Source organism: Streptopelia decaocto (genome assembly GCF_964273445.1).
Source record: "Streptopelia decaocto genome assembly, chromosome: 3".
NCBI classification, from domain to species: Eukaryota; Metazoa; Chordata; class Aves; order Columbiformes; family Columbidae; genus Streptopelia; species Streptopelia decaocto.
Window position 1 is genome coordinate 13,788,204 of NC_138656.1, and position 13,594 is coordinate 13,801,797.

General features: G+C 41.5%; 1 protein-coding gene across 1 annotated transcript; it reads left to right on the forward strand.

The window, feature by feature from the left end:
* Window positions 1-38: 38 nt before the first annotated feature.
* On the forward strand, window positions 39-10,637 carry POLR3F (RNA polymerase III subunit F). Its single transcript, XM_082048998.1, has 9 exons — window positions 39-139; window positions 1,350-1,467; window positions 3,465-3,532; window positions 4,615-4,682; window positions 5,441-5,553; window positions 7,374-7,517; window positions 8,281-8,388; window positions 9,163-9,354; window positions 9,972-10,637. The coding sequence occupies exons 1-9, from the start codon at window positions 84-86 to the stop codon at window positions 10,047-10,049; spliced, it is 945 nt and encodes a 314-aa protein (XP_081905124.1). The 5' UTR covers window positions 39-83; the 3' UTR covers window positions 10,050-10,637.
* Window positions 10,638-13,594: the final 2,957 nt, after the last annotated feature.

Below are 13,594 nucleotides of genomic sequence, written 5' to 3' on the forward strand. Positions count from 1 at the left end.
CCTCCGCCGCCGCGCGGCTCTGACGTCATCTGCCTGCGCCGCTCGCACGTCAGGACTGAGCTGTCGGCGCGTTACCGCTCGCCATGGCGGAGGTGAAGGTGAAGCCGGAGATCCCCGACCCCATGGATATAGAGAGCAGGTGCGGGGCTGGTAGTGCCGGGGGAGGGCGTCCTGGTGAGAGGCGGGGCGGCAGCGTGTGTGTTAGGCGGGAGGCTGCCGGGCGGTGAGGGCCCTGTCGGCGGGGGAAAGGGGCCGTGAAGGGACAGGGTGCGCTGGGGATCTGTGGGGACTGGCAGGGAGGTGAGGGAAGTGTCCTGGGGGGAGGTGGCAGAGATGTGAGGGGAGTAGTTAGGGCACCGGGCGTGCCGGAGCCTCGGGAGGTGATGGTGCAGGAGGAAAGGCTTGCTGGTGCTGGGGGGCACTGTGAGCCTGGAGCACAAGTCTGATGAGGAGCAGCTGAGGGAACTGGGGCTGTTTAGCCTGGAGAAAAGGAGGCTGAGGGGAGACCTTATCGCTGTCTACAACTACCTGAAAGGAGGTTGTAGCATGGAGGGTGTTGGTCTCTTCTCCCAAGTAGCAAGTAGTAGGATGAGAGAAAATGGCCTCAAGTTGCACCAGGGAAGGTTCAGATTGGATATTAGGAAACATTTATTCGTGGAGAGGATTGTCAGGCATTGGAACAGGCTGCCCAGGGAAGTGGTGGAGTCACCATCCCTGGAGATGTTTAAAAGGCATTTAGATGAGGTTCTTAGGGACATGGTTTAGTGCTAGAGTTAGGTTAGGTTATGGTTGGACTCGATGATCTAACATTTCCAACTGAAATGATTCTATGATTCTATGTGTTTTGTGCTGGGGCTGGGAAGTGCTGAGGTGGCAGTGAGGGATGGGGTCTGCTGTCGTGGTGTCTTTCTTTTCTTGGAAAATTTTACAGAGGGGAATTGCAACTTTTCTGCATTAAATTAGTGGATTCTAAACAGGATTTCATCAGTATTTGCAATTGCTGACTCGCTAGCAATTCCTTCCCATCAGAAGCTTTTGTATAATGAAACTGTAGGGAGCAGAAAATCCATGTACTTACTAATGAGAGCAACGTAAAAGTAAAATGGAGCACCATGCTCACTGTTGTAATGAAGAGTAAAGGCAGTTTGTCCAGCAGTTGCAGAGGTGTGTTTATCAGCACAGGGAGTAGATGCTAAGTTCCCTCAATAGATATCACTGAGAAACAGTTCATTGGTACTTTTTCCCTGAATCTTTCTTTCCCCTCTCTTCCATTCTGACTCTAATACTGTTTGGATTTGGGTTTGGATGCAACAGAACATGATTTTAACCTTATTTTGATCCTCCTCCAGAATTATTGAGCTGTGTCATCAGTTCCCTCATGGTATCACAGACCAGGTGATTCAAAATGATATGCCTCACATGGAAGCCCAGCAGCGAGCCATGGCGATCAACAGGCTGCTCTCAATGGTAGGGTGATCTCGCCTTCCTCATGTTACTTCAGCAACCCAAAGCACGCTTCATACACACAGTTGGGCAGGGCTAGCAAATTAATCCCTTTGGATTTAGTGGTACAGTTAATAATGTACAGTTAATAATGTACAGTTATTAATACCATAACTTACTTTGGTTGCCATAGCCGATCAAAACATACCTCAACTTAGTCTTTCCGTGCAGTAATACAAGCTTACCATGAAACTATATCTCCCTAGGTGAGGATGCTACCACCGAGAAGTACATTTGTTTTTTTAATATGTCTAAAGTTCTTTGATCTTCTTTTTCCTGTGCATTTCATTGTAAAGCAGCATGTGATACAATAGCCTAATGTAACAGATGCAGGTGTAGTTGCAGTGGTTCAGCAGTTGGTGAGAAAGCCATGGGTGATAACCACAAGATCGATTAATGATGGGGAATGAGTAAGCTAGAGGATGTTATTAGAATGGATGTTATTCCATACTTTCATATGTGAAGGTCTTCTCTGAACCCCTCACAAAATCCCAAGGTTGTAGATTGCTCTGATAAAAAGCAGTTGAAACACCTCAAGGGATTTTTTGCATCTTCTGTAAATGTCCCACATCTCACTGGACATTTGCCTTTAGCATATCAGGAGTGAGCCTAAGATAGGAGCAGGGATCACTGTCAACTTCTGCCATGTGTTCAGGAACAGATAGCATAACATAGTCATGTTAGTTCAGTGTGGCATAAACGTGAGTATCAGCTAAATGTTCAAGGTCTTTAAGGATCAAGGTTCCTTTCAGTTCCTTAGCTAACTGCTTCAGGGGTATGTGAAGTCAGGAGACTGAGTGGTGCAGTGGGGAGAGCAAAAGAAGGGCTTTCTTAGAAAGAGCGGTGGTGGAAAGTATCCAAACTGAGCGAGGTGCAGTGTTTTTGTTTCGTTTCATAACAGAAACTTCTTAGCTTGGAGCCATACTAGGTGGCAGTGGAAGTAGTCTAAATCTCTCTCTTTGTGGTCTTTCTGTTATAGTTATGAGATTTATCAGCATGTTGGATGTGAGCTTTTGTATTCAGTACCTTTTGAATTTGCCGCATTTCACAGTGACGAATTCTCTAGAATTTGTTTAAAATAGATGACTTGGGGCATGGGGTGTGTGTGCGGAGATGCAGTAAGTACCTCAAACATGAGGAAAAACTGCGGTAAGAGCTCAGACTTTATAAGCATCAGGTACTTCACTTGAGGTCAGCTGCCAGTACTTCATCTGTAAAAAAGCATTGAAGGGGATGGTCTTGGTGTGAGCTTCAATCAACCATATAATGCAAATCTATAAGAAACAAAACTGTAACTTGGGGAAAATATTAGCTGGCAATGAAAGAGTGAATGTTAGTTCATGCTGTTATACACAATTATGTTCATGGGCTTGTCTAACTGCTTGCCTCTTCTGAATAGGAACTAAAAATTTGCCTGGCCTAGGCACAAGTTTCAAGGGCAGAACAAATGTTTTGTGTGTAAGAAGTGCTGGTAATTTGCCTCTGAGAGCCACTATCAATCCTGGCTGGCAATTTTCCAGTGGTTTCTAGTTGGTAAAAAATAGAACTTTGCTACTGGAACTCGGAATTGTTCAAGATTTGTGCAGTAGAGCTCCAACGTGATTTCTGGGTAGCCGTGCAAATTAGTGTTTTGGTGGAAAGCAAGAGCAAAGTATACAAGAATGTGATGTCCCTTGTACAATGGTGAAAGTTAGGAGAAATAGTAGGAATTGCAGGGATGTTGTGGGAGAGGACAGGAACTGCATTTGTTATTTCTGACACCTGATGATAAACAGCTACTTGTAGGGGGAATAAAATATCCTCACAGGTATTATTGTTTCTAGTGGTTAGAAGTGTTAGTTTTTCACTTTATTCAATTGACATGCAATAAGGTTTTTAATTTGGAATATTAGAAGATTTTTGCCGTGTTCTGAAACAAACTATTTGAAGAAAAGTAAATGCATTGTGCCCATCTCTTCTAGGGGCAACTGGACCTTCTCAGGAGCAATGCAGGTCTCCTATATAGAATCAAAGAGTCTCAAAATGCAAGGTAAGCCTTGTGTTTGCTAGATGAATATATTTGGAACACAAATCTGCAACTCACATGCAGTATTGCTGAGAATACACTAAGTAATGTAATATGGATTCTGTAATAAGGGTGTTACAGAACATAACTGCTTGTTTCCGGAGGGTAGATTTAACTCCTTTGAGCTGATCCTGAAAGCTGTTCTTGGTATAGCGGTTTGTACTGAACAGATGGTGCCATGAGACTACAGTTCTAACTTGCTAGCAAAGTTCCTGGTCCAGGTGACAGCGAAGTCATCTGTGCAAACATATGTATATTCTCAGGTGAAATCCAGCTGAAGCCTGTCCATCCCCTTTGCAAACTGTGGTTCTGTGGTCTCCCTCACTGCTCATGTTACAGTATCAGCACTCATATTAACAGTTGTTCCAGGAGGCTACCTGAACTAGTGCTTATGCTCTTTGATTTATTAAAATGTACCTTTAAACTGTGTCTTGTGTTGCCTATGTAAATCTGAGCAGAAGATGCCTCGACATGCTCTGAGAAGAAATATCCTTCAAAATTACTCGTGATGCAGGTGTGTCACCCTCTCTTTAAAATGCATTAGAAAAAGATTGCTGAGTTCAGGCTTCCTTAGACCAGTGGAAAGGCACGTCTTAGAGTTGGGAGCACACTGCTGTTCCTTTGTAGGCATTCTGTCTAGAGACAGATTATCCTGAAATATGCTCTGTGCTGTGTTTAACCTTCCACAGTTGTGTTAATATGTGACTCTGAGTTCCCAACCGTTACGACAAGTTGAGTGACTCCTGCTTAGTCACTTTGATTTCATACTGTACTCTTTTTTCTTTTTTCTTTACTGTGTTTTCTTGCAGGCAAGTTTGGCTTGATCCAGAGAGGTTTAGTGTCATGTATTATATTTACCAATGGCTAGTTATTGTGTAGTTGTTTGTTGTTGTTTTTGTTTTGAGTTTTTGTTGTTGTTTGTTTGTTTTGGTTTTGTCTCTTTTTCTTTGTGCATTTTTTTTTCCATAGTACTTAGTTTAAAACAAATCCAATTTCTTTCAAATTTTGGACCTCTCAAAAATCATGATGTCTGTCTTATTTTACAGTAAAATGAAAGGCTCTGACAATCAAGAGAAACTGGTTTACCAAATTATAGAAGATGCAGGCAACAAAGGTAAAATAAATTATAACTGTGAATGGTACTAACTCTGTTTACTTATGGAAGTGTTCCTATCCAGACTTTTAAATGCTTGTCCAGACAATACAAATATAAAATCTAGAGTCCCTGTACCAGGTCTGTAGCTAGTGTTCCATGTGTCCACTTTCTAAAAACAAAGGAGAAGATGACATATTTCTCTGTTAAAATAACAACCTGTCCTGGTTGACTTTTGAGGGGGCTCTTTTAGAATACTTGGAATATGAATTACCATTTATCTATGGGACTGTCAAGCTGAGGAATCTGCAGAACACAAACTGCTTAAAATAAAATGTGATATCTGTATCGGATTTAATGTCTAGTAACTAGGCTTTTTCAGTAGTTGTTGCACACTATGGTTGAGAGATCGCAGGTAGAATTGGCTGTCATATCTCTGCTGAAGCAAACACAAGTTACCTAAAAATGCAAGAACGTTTCTCTGATGTATTCATGTTGGCAGTGAAATAGGGCCCACTTGTAAGAGCTCTCGGAGGAGAGGCAGAGGGCAGGACAGTGTGGTGGTTGTGGTATGCATTTCTTGGTTTTGTCAGGGTTTTGGTTTTTATTTGTTCTATTCCGTTCTGTCCCTTCCCTCTCTTTCGCTTTGCCAGGAGTGGTAGGATTGAGGATACATCATGTGTCAAGCAATGCTGTTATATGACTTTTGATTTGTGAGTATGTACAGAAACACATGGTTTCTTCTATTAATTTCTGTTCACTTCTCTGTTTTTAAACAGGTATTTGGAGCAGGGACATTAGATACAAAAGTAATTTGCCTTTAACAGAGATCAACAAGATTCTGAAAAACTTGGAAAGCAAGAAACTAATTAAAGCAGTTAAATCTGTGGCAGTGAGTATTTTGTGACTTCTTGCTTTTAAACCATTTCAAACGTTTGCTGCATGCTGTGTATGTTTGAACAGGAGACTGGGAGTAGAGAAACCTCATTTTCCCTACAACTTTCTTACTGACTATGCATTTGACTCTTTGCCTTTAGTATGCAGGTTTGAGGTGCAACAGATACAAGAGGCTATTATGTTTATTAAATAACATACTTCTAACAAACTGATTAACAATCTAATTAATAAACACATCACTATTAATATACAGTTTTATCACTCTTCACACCACTGCTAATTAACACCATTACTATAAAATTGCAATTTTGGTTCTTTTGGTTCTTTATTGCTGTTGTTATTGTTCTGTTAACAACTTTATCACAAACCTCTTGTGGTGCTTACTACTAATCTGCAGTTCTATCACCATTTTCTCTGCTCTTCCATACCTGAGCTTTAGGACATAAAACTAGGGCAGCACCTGGTGGGTTTCCCTCCAGCATCCCAATGGGTTTAATTCCTGTGAGTCTGCAAATCCTGACTTCTCTTGTTATTTGATTTTTATACCTTATTCTCCTTTCTTGTTTCTTAATTCTCTTTTCTACCACCTGTTTTTCCTTTCTCCACTAGTCTCCACCCAAATAAGCAATATGCAGTAATTACTTTTTCTCCATTGGTCCCAATGTGTACACACATTGCTGTACCACAATTTGGTATTTCTGATACTAAAGCAACCTCAGCCTTTTACATGGGACTAGTGATATGGTTACCTAGCTACCAGTGGCCTTGCAAGGTTCCTTTTACCTGCAGATCCTGAAACTCCCTTCAGTTATCCTGTTCATGCTGGATTTGTATTGTTTACTTCAAACAATTTCTAAAACATTTGTTTCTGTTTTAGTCTTGGTTCCTCTATTTTGTTCCAGTTATTCAAGTACTTTCTTATGTGCCAACAGTCCATTTACTAGATTAGGGATTATTCTTTTCATGCTTGTTTCTCTCTCTCATGCAGCATCCTGCTATCCCTTACCTGCTTAATTACAAGTCATTGGTATTAGCATGTTCTTTGGACATTCTGCTGGTTTCCAGCTGAGATTTTGTCTTTTGCAGGGCCTGGTAAGGCCAGGAAGATCACTTGTTTGTAAACTTTCGGAAGTTTTATGTTGTGTGCCTCTTCTGTGTGCCAGTCTCGTTTGCACTGTAGAGGCTATACCTTGGCATGTGTAGGTGTGCATTTTTTTGGAAGGGGCAGAGGGGAGTGAGAAGTGAGGGTAACTTTCTAAATAAAAATAAAATGGAGATAGAGAAGTTGAGCATAGCAGTAGCTTTTTAATGTTCTTGTGACAGATGTTGGCTTTATCTAGGGGATGTAATGCTGCTAACATTGCTTCAGTGGTTGCTGAGTAGTCCTCCGGACAACAATTATGTAAGGAGTCTTCTATCATCAGTGCGTGAGTTGAATCCTGCAGAAATAGCTGAAAGTTTCTACATTTTTTGTCTTTGGCATCTAAGCACACCTTCTTGCCCTCCTTTGACTGTGGTGGGGATTAGAGTCAGTAGGCTAAAATAAACCTCACTGAAGAAGATCTCAGAGTTTAGTATTGTGTGTACATTGTTAGTAGGATTCTCTCTTAACACACCATGTTATAAAATGATTAGGAATCTAAAGGTATTGATCTTCCCTTTATCTCCATGTTAAGGATAGCTTGAGTCAGCTGGATTGCTGTGCCCTAGATTTCAGGAGTAATGAACTAAATGTCATTTGCAGAAATCTTCTTAAATCTTCCTTTCAAATGGAAGACTTTCAGCTGTTAAGAGCTGTGTGCTTTTCTCTAACAGGCATCCAAGAAGAAGGTGTATATGCTCTATAACCTGCAGCCAGACCGGTCAGTGACTGGCGGGGCTTGGTATAGTGACCAAGACTTTGAGTCTGAATTTGTGGAGGTGTTAAATCAACAGTGTTTTAAATTTCTACAAAGTAAGGTGAGTGCCACTACTGATGTCACCTTCTACTTGTTTTGTGCAGGTAATTATTTTCTTCATAAAACCAGTGACAGGCAAGGTTAAAGTTTTCTATTGTGTTTTCCATAAGTGCTGGCCATTGTTATAGCTGGATTGGCAAATCTGTACTGGACTATTGTTTTTGTCACAGCAAATGTGATGGTGTTGCATTTTAATAATTAATATTTTCAGACCCTGTACACGGAGTGAAGTGTTCCATCTCCAAGGTCCAATGACAAGCTAGGCAGCAAAGAACACAGGACCAAAAAAAATCCAGCAAAAGTCACTGCATTCCCTGCAGAGCTCCTAGTTTCTGAGAGGGTAAAAGGCTCTGCCTAGAAGACAATTTTCTCTAGGTCAGCTGTCAGAGAAGCCTGCTTGCCATTAAATAAGTCCTATGCAGGTTGCAGCATTTTTCTGTTCTATTAAAATATTTTTTAACTGGTGGTAGGTACAGCAGAAGCTTTTTTTCTTAACCAAATTCCAAGTGCTACTATTTCTTCATATCAGTCTAAATCACTGTTTACATTTTGTGTAATATTTAGTGTAAAATTATGCTTAGTTGTGCACTGCTTTGTCTTGCCTATATCAGTTTTAAGGACATAGGTTTAAATGCTAAATAAAAAACATGTCCTAGAAATGGTTTCTAAATCAACTTTTATACTTTGGTCTGCCTGAAACTGAACCATCAAGGAGGCTCTTGGCTGTGAGTACTGACTGTAACACATCTTTGCTTTTTTCTCAGGCAGAGGCAGCTCGAGAGAGCAAACAGAACCCTATGATACAGAGAAACAGCTCATTTGCCTCATCCCATGAGGTGTGGAAATACATCTGTGAACTGGGTATCAGTAAGGTCAGAATAGATTCATCTTGCTACAGTCAAAACTGTCAGTGTATAACTAGTTGCAGGAGTTGGGTCCTGCAAATTTGGTGGGGGTCTGATAACTGCATTAGTACCTTACAGATACTGTAATGGAGGTGGGCTTTGCTACTTTATTGCTTTTTGAGGAGAGTGAGTGGTGATGCATGGGGTTCTGGCATAGTTTGTACATGTGGGTTTTTAAAGATGCATAGAAGAATTTGCATTCAGATGCTTGCTGATAGAAACTGGAATAAGTATTCCTATAACAGTCCCAACTGGGACATATTTTATGATTTCTCTAAAGTTTGCCTATGTACTTCAAGCAGTTCTAAGGGAGGTAACAAAAAAAAAAAAAAAAAAGAAAAAAATATTTAAAACACCCCGCAATTATTGGTCACTATCAACAGGCCTATCTTCAATAGTCTGGGTTTTTTGTTTGTTTTTCTTCTTTCACAATAATTTTCTTGTAAAACTGGAAATGTATTCTGTTAGGATGATGTAGACACCTGAAGTGCATAGGGAAATTCTTTTTGGTAAGCCAAGGCTAATGTAATTCAAAAGTGCTTGGGAGGTAGGAGGTATTATTATTTGCTTTACTTCTTGCATCTGCACAACCCCATAGAGTGCCCCAGCGAGAGCGGTGCCTTTTTCTGGGCTAGGTTAGAACTTGAAGGATTTGTTACTCATGGTGTTTGCTCATTTCCTCCTTGCAGGACTTATTGGCACGTGTCTTTCCTAATACTTATTTTGCAAATTATTTCATAGGTAGAGTTGTCAATGGAAGACATTGAAACCATTTTAAATACGCTAATATACGATGGAAAAGTGGAGATGACTATTATTGCTGCAAAGGAAGGGACAGTAGGCAGTGTGGATGGACAGATGAAGTTGTACAGAGCTGTTAGTCCTCTCATACAGCCCACTGGATTAGTCAGGACGCCCTGTGGACTCTGTCCTGTAAGTAACTAATTCTGTATATAAATATGGGGGTGCCTTCAAATTTTGAATACAATCCTGTGAATGGCTAGCCAGCACAATGCAGGGTTATGCCCATGAGTGATCCTCATGGCTTTCTAAGCCAGTTATGCTCATGAGTGGTATCTGTGATGCCTTAGCTGTGGTGTTAAGAGGCAGGTTCTTTTGTTTAGACCAGGATGTTTCCCACTTACATGTTGTCTCTTTACTGTACTGTATGTGAAAGGGTGCTGTCAAGTATAGCCCATTCCAAATTACATTATTATATTTTCCCATCCCAAGTGTGTCTATTTATGATTTTTAACAAGGTAACTTATTTCTTTCTAGCTTTTGGCCTCTCCTGCTTGGATTGTAAACTGATATGTGGGTAAAACTTGCCACTGTGTCTGTTCACATAATTTACTACAGCAGGATCTGTTTTGCTTTGTTGTGCTCACATTACTCTTCCTCAGAGCTGGCATTGGACTTTCTAGATTTTGGTCTCTGTTAGACTACTGCTTTTCTACTAGGGAAGGAGCAGAAAACATGCAAGCATGTTACTTCCAGTTAGATTGTGCTTGCTATATATATAATTACTGACACAGGGCTTTCTTTTTTAGGTTTTTGATGATTGCCATGAAGGTGGTGAGATTTCTCCATCAAATTGTATTTATATGACAGAGTGGCTGGAGTTCTAAAGTGAAAGAAAACCGTGAACTCAAATCTGTGCTTCACAGCCAAGGTGACAAAGCAACTTGCTTTTTGCAAAGTGGACTTATAAATTTGTGAGCAGCTTCAGGACATGGAGTGACTTTATTTTCAATGAAACATAAAGGAGCAGTCTATCTGTGTGAGCGTCCTGTGAGTGGACTGGAAATCGAGTCAGCACTGAAGGTCAAGGCTGAAGTGGAAAAGTAGATCCATTCCTGTACTAAAAATTGGTTGTGTGACTTGAAAACAGCCATACAACAGCTGGGTGGTGATGCATTGCTTCCAAGTACTGTGTTGAGCACTCCAGGGACACTTATTCTGAATGAGAGAAAAGAAGTCATTAGCAGATCAGAAAAACTTGCTAATGAGCGTTACCAAGAATGAGATCCCAAACTTTGCTTTCAGACTAATGCTACTGGTGAGTGCTTAAGTCCTAAAGCTGACATGTTTCTCCTATGATAGCTGCCATCTAATGGAAGACTAAGAATCTGACGTGGGAAAATATGTCAAACAGAACTCACTGATTCTTTATTATCTTTCTTACCTGCCATTAAAATCCTGATTTTTCTCATGTACATCTGTGCTTCATTTCTTCCATCGCTGCCATTGCCTGGTGATGCATCTGTTGTATTTATTCCTTCATCAGACAGCTACAAGACCACTGTCAAATCTGTATTGGTGTGTTCTGGCAGATGCATCATGTACATGTGCCTGCTGAAATTTAAAGCAGAAGTATTCTGGGAAGATGTGTTTTTCAGAAGAGAAAAGTAGTTCCTCTGGCCTGGTGGCACAGGAAAAAAATTTATAGATTATCTGAATACCCTGAGGGTTGTAAAAGACGCTAGTGACAGTTGTGTGTACATAAATATGGCCTCTGGCCTTTGTGGTCTGAAAGGGGGACATGATACTGGCATATCATCAAAAAGCACAATCTTCTCTTTCTGTGATGTGGAGCCAGTTTGTGTTTCTCTGAAGTGATTCTCCTTCTCTGTGTGACTCTGGACTGATGAATTAGCAATAGCATGCAGACTGTGGTGGTTCGTGTAAGCCTTATGCCCAGGGCATGCTGGGCCATGGATCTCTTGAGAGAGCTGTGTCTAATTTCCTTTGCCTATCTACATCCATCTGGCAGTATGAGAGGGGTGATACTGCCTTTGGAGAATGCAGGTTCAAATCCCACTTGGTACAAAAATCTTTTTACTTTCCAACAATGCTATGGTAATTAGTTACTGCATATAATCAAGCAACCTCTAGGGGGAAAAAGTTCCTTTTTCATAAATTAGAACATTGTGCATAGATGGTACAGCCAGCTCTCCACCATCCAGAACACCAGAGGACTGGCTGAAGTACTAGCAGGCAGGGCAGTGTAGATGTGAACTGTGCAGAGACAGTCTGGTCCCAGTACAACCTGCTATGTGTGGCTTAATCTTGCTGGATCTCTATACAACCATGCAGCATCTTCATGATAGCCCTCCAGCACTGGGAAACCATTAGTGGGCCAAGCACAACACTGGGCCTGTTGCATCTAGCGATTTTCAACATTCCCTATCTGAAAATAAGCCTTCCTGGACACTGTTGGGAGGGCAATGGTGAAGGAGTTACCAGCATGCCAGGTGAATGGTGGGCTAACATAGCTATTTCAACACTGTCCAGCGGTTTGCACCTTCTAAAACCTGTCTGGATCCCATATAAGTTCAAATCTTGCTCAATTCCTGTTCTACTTACACTGTGGGTTGTGAACAGAAGGCTAATGGTGCTAAGTGCTGTACAAATAATAAAAAAGAATAAATGGTTCCTGTCCCATACAGGGACGATACAGATGCAGAAGCAAAGGTTCCTTGTTTATGAGTAGGCTGCTGTCTCCAGCTGGAGTGAACAACTAATACTGATAAGCTGTCCATGAGAGGAGTGTGATTGTATTAGCTAGTGTGAGCACCCACAGCTGGCTCGCTCTTTTGTTGCAGCTTTGTCTCTAGCTGACAGAGATGCATATCTCCCCAGAAGCAGATAAGTTCTTACAAAAGTGATGTGAGGGTGAAATGATCAGATGTTTGTTCTTTTTCTGCCCCTTTAACCACTCAGCACACTGAAGCCTGAGGAAAATGCTGCTCATTTCACTGGAGGGAGCCTTAACCTGAGTTTCAGATGGCCAAAGGTAATTTCATTGAGGTGTGTGGATGGGGTTGCCTTTGTCTTCCTGCCTTCAAAGAGGACCTGACACAATGGGGTGCTGAATCCTGTTGCTGCAGAGATAACATGTTGTTTGTGCTCTACTGCAACTAGAAGATAGCTTTCAGGGAAACAATGTCTTTATCATGTAGGTATGTCACTTTATGCAATGTAACAAAATTCATTGGTAGTAAGAAAAAGGATGAAGAGCTTACTGTCTGTGAACAGCTTTAGGTACTAGAGAGTTGGTTTATTAAGTGCTTGAAATTCTGGCTCATTTGTATTGGATTTGACCTTAATAGTCTATTTATTTTTTTTTTTTTCCCTACTTAAGTTCCTTCAGTCTTCCCTTCTACCTGACAAAGCTGTTCCCTTTACAAACTGGTATGAAATGTAATGTTTTGAGGAAGCTACTGTATTAGCTCCAGTACTGGAAAACACATACGTGTAGAAAGCTGAGAGCTAAAGGTAATGGGTGACCACTTGGGAGCATGATCTGCTCATTTCTTTATGCATGTCTCATACAAGAGGTTGCAGTTCAGCTGCTGCAGGACCACAAGTTACCTTCTGAGTGGGCGAGCTCAGCCCCATTATTGTGAACCCTGGGCGCGCAGACCCTGCTGTGAACCTACCGGGCTGTTCTCAGCAGTTTCCTCCCCAATGGGAACCAACTGTACAAAAGCAAGTTGCAGGCTGATCACACCCAAATGCCATTTTCACGTAGAATAAAGTATAAGATTGCTTTTTATTTCCAAGAGAAACATTAACTACAGTATCAGGCTTTATTGTGAATGGAGGGAGAGTACAGCAGTGGGTACTGTTTAACATGTCTGGCCTTTACAGTCCAAAGTTTAAAACATTAACAATTATGGCAAGCTTGAAGCTTTGATAGGGAGAACATGTACCGTGTGGGTGAGTGGCTGTTGGGGTTTTCCTGTGGTGTGTTGTGGTTTTTTTTTAAACCCAGGTTGGAGGTGTGGAGTGCAATGGTTGTGCATCTGGTGCTGTTCGAGTGCCATCTTCTGTCCCATCCTGGTATGGCTCCCCTACAGCTCAAGAAAGAAAAGGGAAACTCTGGTTTCCTGTTTTGCCTCCTCATGCAGTGAAATTTTTGGGAAGAAACAATGGTGAGCAGGGACAGCTGGGTCACCTGTTGCTGCCAAACACTTCAATGCTTGGAAACAGGGTATATACACCTCAAACGGGTATGTCCTCCACTACACACAGGCAACCTTCCTGTCTGGCTTCATGTAGATTGGACTCTTTATCATTTAATCTGAGAAATGGGTAGGCAGGCGCTTGGCCACACTGAGACCAGCTTAGCTGGCAACCTGAGGAGGTTGGAAAGGTATTGTGTGAGAAG